The 19,239-nt window shown below is 39.3% G+C and overlaps 1 protein-coding gene across 1 annotated transcript; it reads right to left on the reverse strand.

Moving 5' to 3' along the window:
- Window positions 1–10,955: 10,955 nt before the first annotated feature.
- On the reverse strand, window positions 10,956–17,706 carry ADAM21 (ADAM metallopeptidase domain 21). The gene is made up of 2 exons (XM_032345093.1): window positions 17,591–17,706; window positions 10,956–13,508 (listed from the first exon to the last, which is right to left on the reverse strand). The coding sequence occupies exon 2, from the start codon at window positions 13,365–13,367 to the stop codon at window positions 11,208–11,210; it is 2,160 nt and encodes a 719-aa protein (XP_032200984.1). The 5' UTR covers window positions 13,368–13,508; window positions 17,591–17,706; the 3' UTR covers window positions 10,956–11,207.
- Window positions 17,707–19,239: the final 1,533 nt, after the last annotated feature.

Genomic DNA, 19,239 nt, shown 5'->3' on the forward strand with positions numbered 1-19,239 from the left:
ACATACCTCTTTCCCAAAGAGGTCACTAATTTTTGAATCACGTTCCTTCTAAGTCCCTGACCAAGCAGCCACAGCCCATGAATTGTTATGAAATTCCTCATTTGGCCATTTCTCCTTACAAGCAAAGTAAAAAACCAGGTGCACCTCCCAAAGTCCTGCCCACTGGTAGGATTTCTCTTCACCACTGCCTTCAGGGCTGTCCCAGAGAGGGGCTGCAGTGCCACAGCCAACCACATCAGCTTTGCCTGCATGTCATGCAGAACCATCTGGAAACCAGGCCTGCGTCTTCTCTTCCCCTGTCACCTGATCACAGGGAATTCCCCATGAAGCTATATATGCAGGTGGGAGAAAGAGAAGACAGTAGAGCAAGAGTGGGGACTTTGGACATTGGGCCACTTCTTCATGTAACTTACTTCAGGGCCTGCTCAGGTCTGATCTTGTATATATCATTTCCATTTGATGGACTGTCAGTGTGCAAGCCCACGTTGTGGGTTGGTGTGTCGGAGATCACCCAGTTATGACAGTTAGCTCAGGTCACGTGGTAATTTGGTGGCCCACAAGTAAGCATTCAGTCTCTACTCAGGCCCAGTAATAGGCCAAGAGCTGAGCTGTTTCTCAAAGGGAAAGTAGTTATCTGAAGGTGAAGGCAGAGCCTTGCCCCCAGATCTTAAAAACCTGCCTTGCAATTCATCTCTAGGGGCCTGTCAAAGGCTCCAAACAGCATCTTCATCTGACACTGACACCTCAAGCACCATCAGATCTGCTGGATCATAAGCCCAAGTTACAGAGCAACTTGCATAGTAGCCTGGACCTATGGCAGAGGCTTTTCTTCTGGGCCCCACTTCAAACTAGCAGCTTCTCAGGTCACTTGGTAAATGGACTAGAGTAACACTCGAATGAGGAATATGTTGCCTCTAAAATCCAAAGAGGCCTTCTGCCCACTTTTTGACGTGATGATCTGTTTTGTGTGTGTTGAGTTTGAGAAGTTCTTTATACATCTTAGATATCAGCCCTTTGTCTATAGTGGCATTTGCAAATATCTTCTCCCATTCCATGGGTTGCCTTGTGGGGAACAAACCATGAGAGACTCTGGACTCCAAGAAACAAACTGAGGGTTTTAGAAGGGAGGGGGTGGGTGGATGGTTGAGCCTGGTGGTGGGTATTAAGGAGGGCATCTATTGCATGGAGCACTGGGTGTTGTACATAAACAATGAATCTTGGAACACTGCATCAAAAACTTACAATGTATTTTATGGTGACTAACATAAAACAATAAAATTTTTTAAAAAATAAAATTAAAGAGTTATTGTGCCTCTTTCTTGGTTATAGGAGAGCCAGATACAACTTATTCTTCATCTTAGAAGTGATAACTTCTAAGTGATACGTCCTACATGACAAGACCCCTAAACATTCTGAAGTAAAAGTGAATTTTAGATTTATTTCTCACCCTAATGTACAAGTGTCTTACCAATAAGCCTAGAGTAGTTGCTGCTTCTCAGTCACTATGTCTAATCAGCATAATCATCAATGCAATGGACCACTGTGACATCTTGTGGAAGGGAAAAACAATCAAGATCCCTCCAAACTTGGATGCCTGAGTGGCTCAGTGGGTTAAGCCTCTGCTTTCGGCTCAGGTCATGACCTTGGTGTCCTGGAATCGAGCCCTGCATCGGGCTCTCTGCTCAGCAGGGAGCCTAATTCCCTCTCTCTCTCTCTCCCTGCCTCTCTGCCTACTTGTGATCTATCTCTCTCTCTGTCAAATAAATAAATAAAATCTTAAAAAAAAAGAAGATCCCTGCAAACCAAATTATGACCTAGGGATGGAGAGTTGCTATAACCCTAAAGAGATATACATTTTTGTATTATTGGCCTCACCAGCTGAAAGCAAACTGCTTCTGGTGGGCTTTATGGACAGGTGTGGAAGAAAAATGCATATGCTAGATCGATAGCTACACACCAGGTAGCGGGGGTATGTTAATTTGTTCAAGCAGTGAAACCCCTTCAGGTATGGCAGCTACAACTGGAGTCACTACCTGATCAAACTTACAATAAAATAATCTGCTGTCGTTCTCTAAGATTCATCTGTTTCCTGAACAGTCCAAATAGGAGAGTTGAATGGGAATGTGATAGGAATCACTACACTGGCATCTTTTAAATGGTGGCACTAATTTCTGCAATCCTTCTAGGGATGTGGTATTAAATGGCTTCCACTTGGCCTTTTCCACCATAATAGCCCATACTCTACAGGTCAAGGAACCAATGTAAGGAGTTTGCCAGCTGCTAAGTATGTCTGTTCCAATTATACATTTTAAAGTATGGGCATATAACTGGGCATATAACCACAGGATGGGTTCAGGGAGTCACTGACCTGAGCTAAAACTGAGACAGACCTGAGCTAAAAAGCCACTGATCACTGATGTCCACAAGCTCTTCTACTCTGCCTGGAGGGCCACAGTGTCGTTATGAGACTTCTGGAATCAGTGTCAGTTCTGAGCCTGTGCCCAGGAGTCTCTGAAAATTATGATTATTTTCTTTTCCCCAACGTACAACCCTGTTAAAAGGCACAGGTCCCTCTGGGGGAAGGCTGGGAGAAAGGTTAATCATATAAATTTTCATTGCTGTATCAGGTACCCTTTAGAAAGGGTACCTGACCTCCCATTCATTGAAGAAGTTCTTCATCTCTAAACTGATTCAACTTGGGAATTGATTGGAGGACTGTGATTCATTGCTTTTATGATTTGAGTTAGACTTTCTGTAGACTTGACATAGAAATTTTTGCTTAGATACATCAAATAAGAATTTCTATTTCACTTCTAGGAACATCATGATTAACTAGCCAGCACCTTAGGTGTGCATGCATGAGTCAGATTACTGTGATTGCTGGTTACACAAAAATAAAATTGAATACAATGAAAGGAAGACAAAAATGAAAAAATAGATATAAAACATAGGGGCGCCTGGGTGGCTCAGTTGGTTAAGCAGCTGCCTTTGGCTCAGGTCATGATCCCAGGATCCTGGGATCAAGCCCTGCATTGGGCTGCATGCTTAGTGGGGACCCTGTTTCTCCCTCTCCCTCTGCCTGCCACTCTGCCTAGTTGTGCTTTCTATCTCTGTGTCAAATAAATAAAATCTTTTTAAAAATGTATAAAACATAAATGTAAAAATGAAAATTAAAGAAGACTTAAAGAGTTGATAAAACAAGAAATTAGCTGAAAAGGAAAAAAAATTTTATCAAAAATTTTACGTATTTATTTGAGAGAGAGCATGAACAGGGTAAAGGGCAGAGGGAGAAGCAGGTTTCCCGCAGAGCAGGGAGCCAGATGCAGGACTCCATCCCAGAACCCTGAGATCATGACCTGATCCAAAGGCAGATGCTTAACTGACTGAGCCACCCAGTTGTCCTGGGGAGGGGGAAATAAACTGATAGACTAGAGAATCATGAGAAAAAAACACAAATTCTATATACTATTTTCCCCTAGCACTGGAGATTTGCAGTTCTGTGTAATCAGTAAACTTGGCATTAGCTGGATGTTCTTGCTGGTGGTCTAGGGGAGGGGCCTGTTACTTCGATTCTCAGGTATCTGTACCAGCACAACCGCACCACTGTTGCCAGGCGCCTGGTAAGTAAATGCCTTCTGATTGCTTTATGTGGCTTTTGTTCCCTGAAGGCTTTCAGCATCGCATTTAGGGATAAGAATGGCTGCTTGTTGATCTCGAACCCCAGAGCTCAGTGTTCGCTACCCCCTAATCTTCAGTGCACTCTCACAGAAAGGTAGTCAGTCACTCTTGTGTCCCTGGTTTCCATCCACACTCTGTTCACCCAGCCTGTGACCAGGCATTTTTATCTCAGGCATGAGATCCTGTTTCGAGTCTCCAAGCTTTGCAGACTCCTGCAGCAGGCACCCATGCCATCCCTCCCAAGGAAGGAGGACTTCACTGCAGTTCTGCCTCTTGCTGGGCCCCTTTTCGGAGAGCAGTCACCCAACCAGGCTGCGGTTCATGGTTTATGGCCACACCAAGCAGATAGCTCATACCTGGGCTCGCTGTTTGTAGCCGGTTTCCCTGCTCCAATGCCTGGGAACTCTGCTGCCCTCAGGCACCCCCAATCTTTCTGTGACCCCCGGGGTTCTGAAACCATGCTGTCCCACCTATGATTCTGCAGTGCTTATCACCTGAGTGCCTTTCAGGCAGGGAAGTCCCTCCCTGGAGTAGATCTCTCAAGGTGCCAATTTTGCTCTCTGCTGCTTATCACTTTCTGGTACCTGGTTTATGGAGGTGTGTTGATTAATATCCATACATTTGGATGAGTTTCTCCCAATATTTTTTCATTATTGTTCTCTAATTTACTTACATTTTGTTCAGAGAACTTTTCTTGTATCATTTTAAACCTCTTAAATTTCTAGAGACTTGCTTCATAGACCAACAGAGTGAATTTTCCATGTGCACTGGAAAAGAATGCATATGGGGCACCTGGGTGGCTCAGTGAGTTAAAGCCTCTGCCTTCAGCTCAGGTCATGATCCCAGGATCCTGGGATTGAGCCCTGCATTGGGCTCTCTGCTCGGTGGGGAGCCTGCTTCCTCCTCTCTCTCTCTCTGCCTGCCTCTCTGCCTACCTGTGATCTGTCAAATAAATAAATAAAAATCTTAAAAAAAAAAAAAAAAAGAATGTGTATGCTGGGGTACCTGGGTGGATCAGTCAGTTAAGTGGCCAATTAAGAGACTATTGATTTTACCTTCCGTCTTTCTCCCCTTTGCCCCAGGAAAAAAAAAAGAAAAGAGAGAGAGAGACTATTGATTTTGGCTCAGGACACGATCTCAGGGCCGTGAGATCAAGCCCTCTCTCAGGCTCTATGCTAGATGTGGAGCCTCCTTAAGATTCCCTCTCCCTCTCCTCTTCCCCCACCCCCTGCTTGTGTGCACATGCTCACTCTCTCTAAAAAAATAAAATAATTTTTTAAAAAGTATTCTGCTACTGTTGGGTGTAATGTTTTCTAAATGTCACATAAAGTTGTGATACTACAACTCAAGTTGGTTGATATTACAACTCAAGGCTTCTATATCTTTACTGATTTTCTATTTACTTGTTCCATCAATTAGTGAGAGGGGAGTGTTAAAATAATCCACAGATAATAGATTTACATATTTCTCCTTTTAACTGCCAGGTTTTTTTTTTACCTTGTGTTTATTGTATTTTTATTATCATGTGCCTATGTAGTTAGGATTGTTATGTTTTCTTGACAAAGTGACCCTTTTTTTTTATCATTATGAAATGTCTCTCTTTATCTCTAACAGCATTTTTTTGTCTTCAATCAACTTTCTCTGATGTCAGTTTAGCAATTCTACTTTCTTACAATTAGTGTTTACGTAGCTAACATTTACTATTCTAGTATCTTAGTCTATGTGACTTGCTTAACAAATAGCATGGAGGACATGGGGAGTTAGAGAGGAGAAGGGAGTTGGGGGAAATTGGAAGGGGAGGTGAACCATGAGAGACTATGGACTCTGAAAAACAATCTGAGGGGTTTGAAGGGGTGGGGGGTGGGAGGTCAGGGTACCAGGTGGTGGGTATTAGAGAGGGCACGGATTGCATGGAGCACTGGGTGTGGTGAAAGAATAATGAATACTGTTATGCTGAAAATAAATAAATTTAATTTAAAAAATTATCATGTGTCAAAGAAGACATCACAAGGAATATGTGAAAACAGTCTTAATTGAAATAAAAACACAATAAATCATAACTTGTGACATGGAAAAAAAAGAATGTTTCTTGTAGATACCACATGATTACACCTTACTTTTTAAACAGTTTAATAATCTTTACCTTTAATTGGTGTATTCAGGCTATATACTTTTTTTATAATTATTTTTATAGCTGGATCTAATGTGACCATCTTGCTATTGGTTTTCTGTTTGTGTCATCTCCCCTTTATAGCATTCTTTTTTCTGTTTCTGTGCCTTCTTTGATTGAAATTTTTTTGGCTTTATTTTGTCTTCTCTATTGGCTTATTATTAATAATACACTCTTTTAAAAAATGGTTTAGTTGTTTCTCTGGGGTTTATAATTTACATTAACTTGTTACATTCTGTTTTCAAATAGTATAGTGTTTATTACCACTTCACATAAAACATGAGTATCCATTCTAGATATGCACACTAAAGTGAATTGGACAATAAGAGCATAAAATCAAAGATTTGTTCTACAGATATTTCAAAAGCAAACTTGGGATAATCAAAGCAGGAATGGCAAGATCTTGATGGGTGCTGAAAGCGGCTGATGGGAGTTCATAATTATACTCTTTCCACTTGTATATGCATTTGAAATCTTCTGGAACATTTCGATGAATTTTTTAAAGGCCTAGAAATTTTTATAGGTGAATTCACAAATTTATTTTCAAGTGAATACTGAAAATCAAAAGGAAAAAAAGGAAAAGAAGGTGAAGGGAAAAAGAGAAGGAAGCAGAAGAAAACAGGCAGGGCCAGAGTGCTTTACCTGTCAGACACTATGCTTCTCTATCAGTGGTAGGAGATTTGAGTTTTATTAATTTGTCCTTTCACTCAAAGGGAATGTCTGAGTGTGCTGCCAGACTGTTGTAGTCCTAAAAATATCCCCAGTGTGGCAGGCCTCTAGATAGTTATGGATCTTTTCTCCCATATTCTGACATGCATTCACAATACTTGCCACTTCCTGTTCTCTAGACCTGGTTAGTGTGCTTCCATCAACATGGTGGGCCGGTGTGATGTTCTGAGGGGTATCAAGATGATCAAATTATTTTCATACTGTATTTTAAAGAGAAGAGTTGACATAGCTTTGAAGCAAGATTTTGGATGTATCCAGGCATACTTCATTTTCTTTGTTTGCTTTTCTTTATTGTACTTTGCAGATAACTGCCTTTTTTTTTTTTTTAACCAATTGGTTTTTGGCAACCCTGCACTGAGCAAGTCTGTCAGCACCATTTTCCTAACAGCGTTTGGTGGTCACTTCATGTCTCTATGTCACATTTTTGTGATTATGGTAGTATTTTAAACTTTTTCATTATTACAGTTATGATGATCTGGGATCAGTGATCTTTGATGTTACTGTTGTAATTGTTTTGGGATGTCACAAGCCATGTCCATTTAAGATGGTGAACTTAACTGATAATGTTTTACGCTTTTTGACTGCTCCCCTGACCAGCCACTCCCCTATCTTATTCCCTCTTCTTGGGCCTCCTTAGTCCCCAAGACACAACAAAATTGAAATTAGACTAATTAATAACCCTACAGTGGCCTCTCAGCATTCGAAAGGAAGAGTTTCATGTCTCTCATTTTAAATGAAAAGCTGGAAAAGGTTAGGCTTAGCGAGGAAAGCATGTTGAAAGCTGAGACAGACCAAGAGCTAGACCTATTGTGCTGAACAATCAAGTTGTGAATGCAAAGGGAAAGTTCTTAAAGAAAATTACAAGTGCTACCCCAGTGAACTCATGAATGAAGTAAATAAAACAGCTCTATCTCACTTCTCTTCCTGAATGCTTTCTCCTGCACCATGGAGGAATATTCCAAAGCATATTCCACATGACTTATTAGAGAATTCACAAAGGATGACCCCACAATGGAAACTTGCTCATTAATATACTCTTTGTTGTACTTCCCAAACAAACTAACTCCACCTAAATCCTGGTCTCAGTGTCTGCTTTTTGGAGGATCCAAATAGTGCCTTACCACTGCAGGTAAGGCACTATGTGTTTGTTATAAGGAGGCTAAGTTCTACCCACTAATCTTGATATAACTGACTGATCCAGCCCTAGTGAACTCAACTAACTTAAAATAACAATTCAGCTTTTCCTTATTTTAGAAATATTGCAAAAGGTATGAATTCTTGTAAAAATTTAAAAGTAAAATAAACAATGAATTCTGGAACACTGAAAAGAAATTAAAAATTAATAAAAATTTTAAAAGAACCAAAAAAGTTAAGTGACTCTAACAAATTAATTTTAAAATATAACACAGAACCTTAATTTACTGGTAAAACAGTGAACAGTGGCTTATTCAAACAAATAAATTGGGATAACTGGTTAGCCAACTGAAAAAACATATGGTTGGATTCCTATTTCATTCCTTGTAACAAAATAAATTCCAGATTTAAACATTAAAACTGAAGACAGCATAATCACAGAAAATAAAAAGAACTCTCTCAAAGTAATCTCTAGCAAAAATATAAACCCAGTAAATAGAATAGTAGATTGATAAATTTGACTATAATCAAATTTAGCCTTGTTTTTGTGTTGTTGTTGTTTTTACAAAAACAATTTTATTTTATTTTTTTTAAGATTTTATTTATTTATTTGACAGACAGAGATCACAAGTAGGCAGAGAGGCAGGCAGAGAGAGAGGAGGAAACAGGCTCCCTGCTGAGCAGAGAGCTCCACGTGGGGCTCAATCCCATGACCCTGAGATCATAACCTGAGCCGAAAGCAGAGGCTTTAACCACTGAGCCTCCCAGGTGCCCCTACAAAAACAATTTTAAAAAGCAATAAATTGGAGCAGTTGCCTTTTCTCTCTGTATGGACATATATGCTTAAAACATGTGAATCTTTCTCTGACTTATCTTCTAAAACCAGGTGTAATCAGATTATTTTCTTGGTTCATCGTTCCCTGTTTCTATGGTTCCACTAGACAGCCTTTTCCTCTTTCTGTCGCTGGCTGACACATTGTTAGACTCTCCCTCATCTATTCCTGGAGCACATAGACAGATGACCACAAAGTGACAGGGGTACACGAGTAGAACACCTAATGTTTCACAAGGAAATGCTTTTCCAAAGGTAAGATGTTTGACCTCTATTGAGAGAAAAATAGGAGTTTCCCAGAACAGCAGAGTGGGGGAAGGTGGTAAACAGCATTTTGGGAAAGGGAATTGCACGTATAGATGTGCAGTCATGGCATAGACACGTATGTTCAAAACAGAAAATAGCCAGAGGATGTGGTCCATATACACTATGGACTACTATGCCTCCATCAGAAAGGATGAATACCCAACTTTTGTAGCAACATGGACGGGACTGGAAGAGATTATGCTGAGTGAAAGAAGTCAATCAGAGAGAGTCAATTATCATATGGTTTCACTTATTTGTGGAGCATGACAAATAGCATGGAGGACAAGGGGAGTTAGAGAGGAGAAGGGAGTTGGGGGAAATTGGAAGGGGAGGTGAATCATGAGAGATTATGGACTCTGAAAAACTATCTGAGGGGTTTGAAGTGGCAGGGGGGTGGGAGGTTGGGGGAACCAGGTGGTGGGTATTAGAGAGGGCACGGATTACATGGAGCACTGGGTGTGGTGCAAAAACAATGAATACTGTTATGCTGAAAATAAATAAATAAATAAATAAATTTTTAAAAAGAAAGAAAATAGCCAGAGGATGCAACATGTGCAAAGCATAATGGAAAATGGTATCAGAAATATTGGAATACTGTTATGCTGAAAATAAAACAAAAACAAAAACCTATAGTCTTTATACCTATTTAAAAAAAAAAGAAATATTGTTTGACTCAGTTTACAAAGAGTGACATTTGAAAGTTATCTGGACCATATACGGAAGGTGTCTGATTAGACATGTGTTTGCAAGAGACAGGATTTCCAAAAACACTGAAAATAGACTGAGAAGAAGACAAATTGGGGACCAAAACTGGGCAGTACCAAAGGGAGCATTATAAATACACGTATTTTAAATATTCAAAGTTGAATTTTGAGCAAGAACTGCTTTGAATATTTAAAATATGTGCATTTATAAGCTCCCATTGGTACTGCCCAGTTTTCGTCCCCAATTTGTCTGAATGGGAAGAAATCAGAGAGGGAGACACACTGTATGAGACTCTTGATTCTGGGAAACAAACCGAGGGTTGCAGAAAGGGAGATTGATGTGGGGAGGAGGTACTGGGTCATGGGAATTAAAGAGGGCATGGTGCGGTGAGTACTGGGTGTTATATTCAACTAATGAATCATTGAACATCATATCAAAAACTAATGATGTACCCTACCTTGGCTAATTGGATTAAAGTTAATTAATTAATTAATTTTAAAAGAGGACTAAAGTATTATTTTTGCTTTTCCTGATCAATTTAATACAATTAATCCATTCACATTAATTATTTTATTCAAATATTTATTCTGTATTGGACATTGTTCTAGGTATTAGGATACAACAGCAAAACAGATAAAAATAACCTTGACCTCAGAGATTACATTCTGATACTCAAAGTAAATACTTCACAAGCATACCCAAATGTCAAATCAAAGCAAAGAGGGCAGACAAGACGGGCTAGGAAGCACAAAAGGAACAGGGTCAGGAGTTTTTATGAAACAAATAATTTGTTTACACTTTAACAAAATTTCATTTCTTTCTCTCTTTTGGTTATCAAATAAAGCCAAGAGGTTGGGTGGGATAAACATTATTATCATTATCCCTTTCAGATTCTGGAGCAGAAAGTTAGAAACATTTGAATAATTTCTTCTCCTTTTTTACATCTCTTTTAATAGCAGTAGGCACTGTTGCTATAGGGAAACCCATCCTGCACATAGCCATCTTCTGGGCACTGATGGGATACCCCATGGCACCACTCTGGAAGATCACAGTTATTGACCTGATGTCTCAGAGTTCCCCTGATGACATGAATCTGGCAGTCTGTTTGTTCTGTGCTTATCATTGGGAAAACATTTCTATGATTCCAAATCCCAATCCCAGTCAAAATCACGTAAGTACCCAATGGCTGATAAATGGAACAGCAAGTTCTTAACTGACTGAGCCACCCAGGCAATCCTGGAAGAGCAAGTTCTGGTCAGCAACAAGAAATACATTCTCTGCATCTTTGAGAGGTTATTTTGGGAGTAAATGAAGTCTGGATCCTCACATGCCTGTCTCCAGCCTTTTTGATGAGTCGTATTTGTGCTCAAAAACAAAACAAAAAAAACCACCAACAACAAAAACACAAAGAGGACTAACTTGGAAGAAATGGAGCTTTATTTGCTGCTTAAAACAATGAACAATAGAAAGAAAGGTGTTAGGAATTACCTTTGCTTAATGGCAATGTTTCTGATGTTTCTGATACTGACAAGGAAAGGTCCCTGCATTTCTCTGTACACTGTCAGAAATGTGCTGAGTTTCAGGCATGTAAGAACATTTCCACTGCCAAGAGACTAAAACTTATGCATAGGATATTAAATCAGAGGCATTTTCCTAACCTGAGGACTGAGTCTTAGTCTCCATGGGACCACAATGTTTTCTAAGGTACATAAATACAGCAGTTGACAGTAAAAACAAAACAGACAAAATAAGACTCACAACTAGTAGCAAGAAAACTTTTTTGGCAGATGCTGGACCACTGTCAACACTACCTCCGTAGCCTCTGTGCAGGCAATATGGTGGGGACCACCCATAGCCACAGTGGCAGTGATGCTTATTATTACAGACCCCCCTCAGGTTGCAGGTCTCAGCCAGGCAGGCTTGTGACAAGAGAGACAAACTGACACACTTCCTGTGTATGCAGATCTTTCCTGGACCACACACGGTGCCATCTTTTACTTCACCCACATCAGGTGTATCCATTCCTAAGTGATAGTCAATGCTCCAGCAGGTGACACCGTTGATGTGAGTTTGCTGCAAAATCGAGTGATCTCTCAGATGGGGAATAGCTCTCACATTCTCACACTGAACTCTCCCACAAAAGATATCTGAGGTATTGCATTTCAGGTATGTCGTGCCATTTATACCACAGTGGCCAAACTGGTTTCCCAGGGAGTTGATCTCTTTATAGCAACTCTCAGGTGCACTCTTTGCTCCTTCACCAAAAATCTTCCTGCACTGGTCGTCATGGTTATTACATCTCTTTTGGTAGCAGTAGGCATCGTCACCGCAGGGAATGCCATCCTGCACGTATCCATCTTCTGGACACTGATGGGATGTCCCATTGCACCACTCTGGAAGGTCACATTTATTGACACGATGTCTACAGAGCTCCCCTGATGGCATGAATTTACAGTCCTTGCAACAAAGCCCAAAAGCACAAGCAGCCCCAGGCCTCAGCGTACAGTTCAACAGACAACAGGGATCTTGTTCACACTGCCTTATAGATCCACAGTCACATTCCTCTTCTCCTTCAACTATATTGTTCCCACAGTGCTTCAACATGAAAACATCTTCCGGACGTGGAATGTTGTGCAGACATGATCCTTGGTTTAAAATGGTTTTTGTAAAAGCCATATAACTACAATTGGTGAATTTCTTTCCTGGTCCTCTGATAGCATTCATGATGCAATCACTTTCCTCACATAAACAGAATTCTTCATCATGCCGCATACCCAAAGTATGTCCTAACTCATGGGCCACAGTGAGAGCAAAAAGAGACCAGGAGTCTCTTTGGAAATTATTAACCCCACAATCAATAGGAGGACGACATATTCCTGCAATATAGGCTATGCCAAGTACACTTATAAATGAATTTTGTATGAAAAAATGTGCAACATCATACTGTAGCTGGGAAAGACTGATTTGTTTCCACTGAGAGAAATCCTCCAAAACCTGTTCTATGCTTATCATTGGGAAAACATTTCCTTGATTCCAAATCTCAATCCCAATCAAAATCACGTAAGTACCCAACTGCTGATAAATGGAATCCACTATGTTAACAACAAGGAATACATCCTCCTGCACCACTGAGAAGTTGTTTTGAGAAAAAATTAAGAAATTGTGATCTACCACCACAACCAGCTCCAGAAACCACGAGTGGGTCCACCATTTATCATTAGAATTTTGTTTCAAAGTTGACTTCTTAGCCTCTTCAAATTTCAACTGTTGGAGTGCTATCTCCTTTGTTAAGCCACATCTCATAGGTGGGAATTTTGTCTCATTAGTGTTTACCTCATAAACCAAGTGTTCAAATTTGGTAGAATGCCTGATGGGCTCAATTTCATAAGCAAGGTCATTAATCTGCAGCATTCCTCGAAAACCTCCAGAACAGGTACTGAGGGCAACCAGGGACTTAGGGACTCCTTCCACATAACCATGATAGTAGCAGTCATCAGGAACAAAAGGCTGATCCTGGAGGAGGGCATGCTGGTCCGTGTAGGTGAATACTGGGAAGTGTTTGGAAACCAAGAGCTTCTTGACCTTCATGTGGACAACATGTCTCCAGCCCCCAAACTGCAGGCTGTAGGAGAGCCAGCCTGGAGTTTTTGCACTTCTGCCCCTATCAGTCACCTTCATGGGGGTCACCACTTCTGGGGACCTGAGGTATTGGGAGGGCCCAGACTGAGAGAAGCCAGAAGGGAATAGAGACATTCCAACCCAGAACAGCAGGAGAACAACTCTCAGGAGCACCTCAGCCTCACCAACCACCATTATGGAGCTGCCATTACAGAGCCATCTGTCCAGAGAAAAAGCATGAGGTACTGCTGGTCTGGTTGCTCCAAACTGGTCATTGCATAGAGCTGACCTTTAAGTATGTGTGTCCTGGTGGAGTTGACCATCAGAGCTGCAGTGCTGAAAGTGAAAATAAAAGGGTGGGGATTGGTTAAGGAAAGTGGGAAAGAATCAAATGGGAAAAAAAAAAAAAGCAATTAATGAATTAAGAGGAAAAAAAAGAAAATGCTTTGGATTTTCTTTCAGTAAGTGGAGGTAGGAATTTAGAGGAGTACAGATAAGACAATATTGGCCATATGTTGATAATTGTGAAAGTCAGATGATAGGTACTTGGGTTTTCATTATACAATTATCTCAATCCATGTGGGGGGGTATGAAAATCTCCACAAAAAAAGTTAAAGCAGGGGCGCCTGGGTGGCTTAGTGGTTTGAGGCCTCTGCCTTCGGCTCGGGTCATGGTCCTGGGGTCCTGGGATCGAGCCCCGCATCGGGCTCTCTGCTCAGTGGGGAGCCTGCTTCCTCCTCTCTCTCTGCCTGCCTCTCTGTCTACTTGTGATCTCTGTCTGTCGAATGAATGGATAAAATCTTTAAAAAAAAAAAAAAGTTAAAGCAAAACTAACTAGGCTTCAGAGTAGGGGGCCTCTCTATCTCAATTTGTCCAAGACCATGTTGGTTTACGCCTGTTGCCCCTACATAACTATTGACTCTTGCCCCTTTAGACTATCAAAACTGTAGAGATCAAAAACAATCACGGTTATGTCAGTTTGCATTGGTCTTATTTGCTTTAATCTTTCTTTACCACAAGTTGTTTTCTTGTCTCCTGATTGTATTTGCCTTCATAACTCTATTGGACTACAAGGTCACTGAGTGCAGAGTTTATGATTTTAACTCATTTTAGTACCTCCTATCATGCATAGTATAGTTCTTTATACAATGAAAAATGAAAAAAAAATTGTGGAAAGTGCTGGAGTACTTGGATTATAGATGAATGCTACTTAAAATGTACTTTATTTAATTATTATTTTTAGAAGAGGAAAAAGAGTCACAGAAAGCAGACATCTTTTAAAAGAATGGGGAGAACAATACTTATCTGTAAAAGAATATCGGACAAAAGAAAATACCTTATGAAGAGAAGATGAGAATCCATACAGTTTAAAGGCTTGGGAAGAAGAACTCTGTCTTCTTGGGACAGAGTCACAGAGTGCCTGGAATTTTAGGATTGCCAGGGAAAATCCCTGATGTTGGCTCAGATTTACCAACAACTTTTGACAGTGGGTATTTTCTGTACCTGGCATTCACTGTGGCTAGCAACACTCACCCATGTCTATATGTATTAAACAAGTATTTGTGTGTTTCAAGCATACAGGATATTGGGCTAGATACTAGGGATCTAAAATAAAAATAGAGAGCATTAAATAAATGACCAGTTTAATTTTTGTTTGAAAAAAAATTCAGAAACTTGTGGCATAAGCAAGAATGAGCTTAAGGGGCCTATAAGTTTTACTTACTATTTTTAAATGTTTTGTACCCTTTTGCTGAGGAGAGTATCTGTAGACTCCCTCTAGTCTCAACTGAGTGACAAAATGAGGCTAAGAAGCACTGAGTTTGTAGAAAAACAGACACTCAATCAGACCATTATAATATGATCTGAACCAGATTAATCTAAGGCTAGTAAAGGTTATGATTTAAGGACTCTTAGTATATAGGCCTCCATAAACTCCTGGGAGGTTTTAGCAATGCAATTTATGAAAGTCATCGATGTAAGAGTGTTCAAATTAGCCACTACACAGGAAAATTTGAAATGCCCTGAAATACTATACCTCCTATATAAAAGGCTTGATAAAGGTTTTCTGAAATTTAATTACTTATGTAATTATTTTATTACCAATAACAAGTTGTGAGGTTGAATTTTTTCAAACAAACAGAACAAAACCTGGATTAACTCTGTCACATACTTTTTCCAATTCTATATCAAAATTACCATACACTACTACTGCAGGGGGAAAAAAAAATCTCAAAACAATGTGAGTGAAAATCTTAAAAATGAACAATCAGAACTGGAATGGTTTGTCTTGGCTCCCCACTCTAAGAAATGGAGACCAGAAGTCAGCTGATATTTCAGACCCTCCTAGGCTTTATTGTTCTTTTCTTCATTCTCTCCAATGCTGCATTTACACATCCCTAATATTCTGAGTTTCCTCATTTATGTTTAGTGTCAGCTGAAAATACATTCTGATTGCCTTTCTATTTTTTCACTTTTTATTTGTTTTTATTTTTTTTCTCTTAAAGGAGCACATTTTTTTTTATTATATTCAGTTAGCCACTGTATAGTTCATCATTAGTCTTTGACGCAGTGTTCAGTGACTCGTTAGTTGTGTATAACACCCAGTGCTCATCACAACATGTGTCCTCCTCAATACCCATCACCAGGCTGACCCATTTTCCCCTCTTCTGAAACCCTCAGTTTGTTTCCTGGAGTCCATAGTCTTTCATGGTTTCTCTCCCTCTCTGATTTTTCCTTCTGATTGCCTTTCAATCACAGATTTAAATAGTTAACTACGTAGGCTTCCTCTTTTCTTTTTTAATATACATTATTTAAGTTTATTATTTACTCTAGATTTTCTATGCTGGTAGATAGGGAGGACCTATCTATGACCTGAACAATATCCTTAGCATTAACCTGCCTTGAATCAGGTGAATGGACAAGCACTTTATTCCAAGATGCAAGTGGCTCCTAAGGGAACAGCAAAGTTCATAGACAAATTCAACTATATGAAAACTTACAAGGACAAAGATTTCTGAGTTGGGTGAGATCTTAACTTAAAATTTTCTCTTTGTACCTTCCTTTATGTGTTTGTTATTTATTACGGAGTGGAAATTGTTGTGCATGGGAGGCTGGAGAATGAGACAAGCCAATAGAAACAGAGTGTTATAGCGAAGGCTGCTAAGCTCTATAAACCGTGTTCTATAATTAATTTTCTTCTCAGACCTCATTTTTTTTTATTAAAGTGAGCAAACTCAATGTCTTACAACAAATACCTTCAGTAGTACGCTGGTAATTTTTTTATTATTAGCTTTTTTATTTTTTATTAACATATAATGTATTATTAGTTCCAGAGGTAGAGGTCTGAATCGCCAGGTTTACACACCTTAGACTTCATCTTGAGAACAGACAACAACAGAAGAATTCTTCAAAGAATCGTTGATCCATACTCACTGTTCCCATTATATTATTCCCAGGACCTCAAAGACCCAAACTCCTAAAGGAACATCACCCTCCATTAATACTGTGAAGTAATGTCCTTAAAAATCCATATTCTCTAACATTATTGGAATCCCAAAATAGACAACAGCCTTCCTCTATATGGTTTATCAACTCTTCCTTTCCCTACAGCTATTTCAGGTCCCTAAAGACCTCTACCTGTGCATCTCCCCTCTTACCCCACCATGTTATATGCACTGTTTTCCCATCTGTCTGTCAATGACTGGCTTGTTAGAGAGTCATGAAATCAATTTAATGGGCCCTGACCTGCAGCTTTTTCTTTAACAAAATTGAATAAAAACATCAGAGGACATTCCTAGAAATTCCTTAGCAACTCATACATATGGTACCAAAATTTGGAGGTGTTTTTGTATGTGTGGTCACTGGATCACAATATAAAATGGATTTCTTATTCTTCAACACAATAAAAATATATATATCTGTAGTGGTGGCAAATCTAAAGACAAATGCTTTCTAGGGTTTTCACCATTACCCACCTATCTGAACCCATAACCATTTCTACCTCTCTTCTAACCCACTCCATGTCCCAGTCCCAGCAGAATCCTTCTCCAGATTCAGTTCCATAACACATCTTTTAACTACATGTGGACTGATTCTATTAATGTTCCCTACTTTCAACTCTATTTCATCTGTCCGTTATTGGCAGTCAGAGTAACCAACTTATTCTAGTTTACCCAGGACTGTCCTGGTCTTAAAACGGAAAGCCCCACATCCCTGGTCTTAAAATGGAAAGCCCCACACCCCAGCAATTCCCTCACTCCAAGGCAAACCGAAACAATTGGTCACTTTATCTACAGCACCTTACCCCTGACCCATGCTCAAAAAGGAAGACAGTGCAAAAATTAAGAAACTTCACATTATCCAAGGTACTACTCTGGTTATCAACTTGTGCAGAGACCCAAATTTGACAGATGACTTACCAACAGAAGAAACCATTGTTTTCATGGCTTTTTCTTTCTTGATGGTTGGCTCCACACCTACGAATGAGCAAAGATTTGTAGCTGACCTCACATAACAAAGGAAAACAAAGGGAAACCTCCGCCTTTCATCTCTGAGGTGACAAAGTTCTAGATTTAGTTGCTTGGCAACAAGGATCTTTCACTTCAGAAACAACTGGCTGTCAAAGATATTTTGCTCTGGCTCCACTATTTCTATACAACTTCAATATAATTGGAATTGGATAGCCTCCTCAGCTCCATTCTGTGTCCTGCTACACTGTAGGACACTGTTCTGCTTCATAATTTTGCTCATGCTACTGTGTTGGCCTAGACTGTGTAAATCACTTTTCACAACAGAACTAAATTATATGGTCACTTTGTAGGTCAAGATCAAATTCTACATTAGTATCAAATATTTTCTAAATAATCTAGACAACATTGATATACTATAATTCCCTTTATAATTGCCATATTCAATAATTTTTATTATAGTTTATAATCTTAAGTCTTAAAAATTGTATCTCCTGTTATGTTTTTGAGAAAAATATGCTCAAAATCATTTGCTAGAGAATTTATAACACAGTATTTGGCAAAATATATAATCTATAAGATGATTCCAATTATATAAATATTACATAGAATAAAAATATTACTGCTAACTCTTGAGTAGATTCTATTTTAAATGGATTCTTGGCCAATGACTCTTGCTACCTGCTAATTTAACTAATAGATTCAGAGCTCTATAATTATCAAGTAGAAGCATTTTTAATGACAGTCCTTTTCTATTTCCTCTCAGAAAAATTTCTTCTATTCATGTTGGATTTCTCAGAAATCTGCTGCAGGAGTGCTGACAATACTGACTCCACCTTTGGCCCTTATCTTGTTCATGTCCCTGCAATGACCACCCTTGTTCCAGGTCTTGTGTAGGTTAATGTATGCCCTGACCAGAAAATGGGAAGCCTTCTGATCTTTCTTCTGGTGCACAGATGGTGCCATTTTAGATAACTGCCCTTTTCTCTATAAAATCTGTGGGTTAAGGTCCTGACTTTGTGGAGAGTGGCTGCACAATGTCAGGATCGTTCACCGTTTTTGTTTTTGTTTTTGTTTTAATTCTTTATTAAAATTAAATTTGGTTAACATACAGTGTATTATTAGTGTCAGGAGTAGAATTTAGTGATCCCTCATTTGCATATAACACCAAGTGCTCATTATATCAAGTGCCCTTCTTAATGCTTAGCACCCAGTTACCCCATCGCCCTACCCATCTCTCCTCCAGCAAGCCTCAGTTTCTTTTTTTCCTAGAGGATTTTTTTTTTACTATCCTTCCTCCACTTTCCAACACCTGCATACATTAACATACATTAACATACATGTTGCATGGAGCACTGGGTGTGGTGCATAAACAATGAATTCTGGAACACTGAAAAGAAATTTAAAAATTAATAAAAAATTTAAAAAAAAGAAAATTTGAAATCTTATATTTCTATAATTATGAGAGAAACATCCATAATTTCAAATTCTCCCTCAGAGGAAACTCTGGATTAACACAACTATTCTGAATAAATAAATGAGTAAGTAATACCAAAAAAAAATGTAGGGGGACAAAATTCCTAAATTAAGATTCACAGAGT

Source organism: Mustela erminea, chromosome 5 (assembly GCF_009829155.1).
Source record: "Mustela erminea isolate mMusErm1 chromosome 5, mMusErm1.Pri, whole genome shotgun sequence".
Lineage (NCBI taxonomy): Eukaryota > Metazoa > Chordata > Mammalia > Carnivora > Mustelidae > Mustela > Mustela erminea.

Coding starts and splice junctions, on each gene's coding strand:
- ADAM21 (XM_032345093.1), bottom strand. CDS start 13,367: ATGGTGGTTGGTGAGGCTGAGGTGCTCCTGAGAGTTGTTCTCCTGCTG.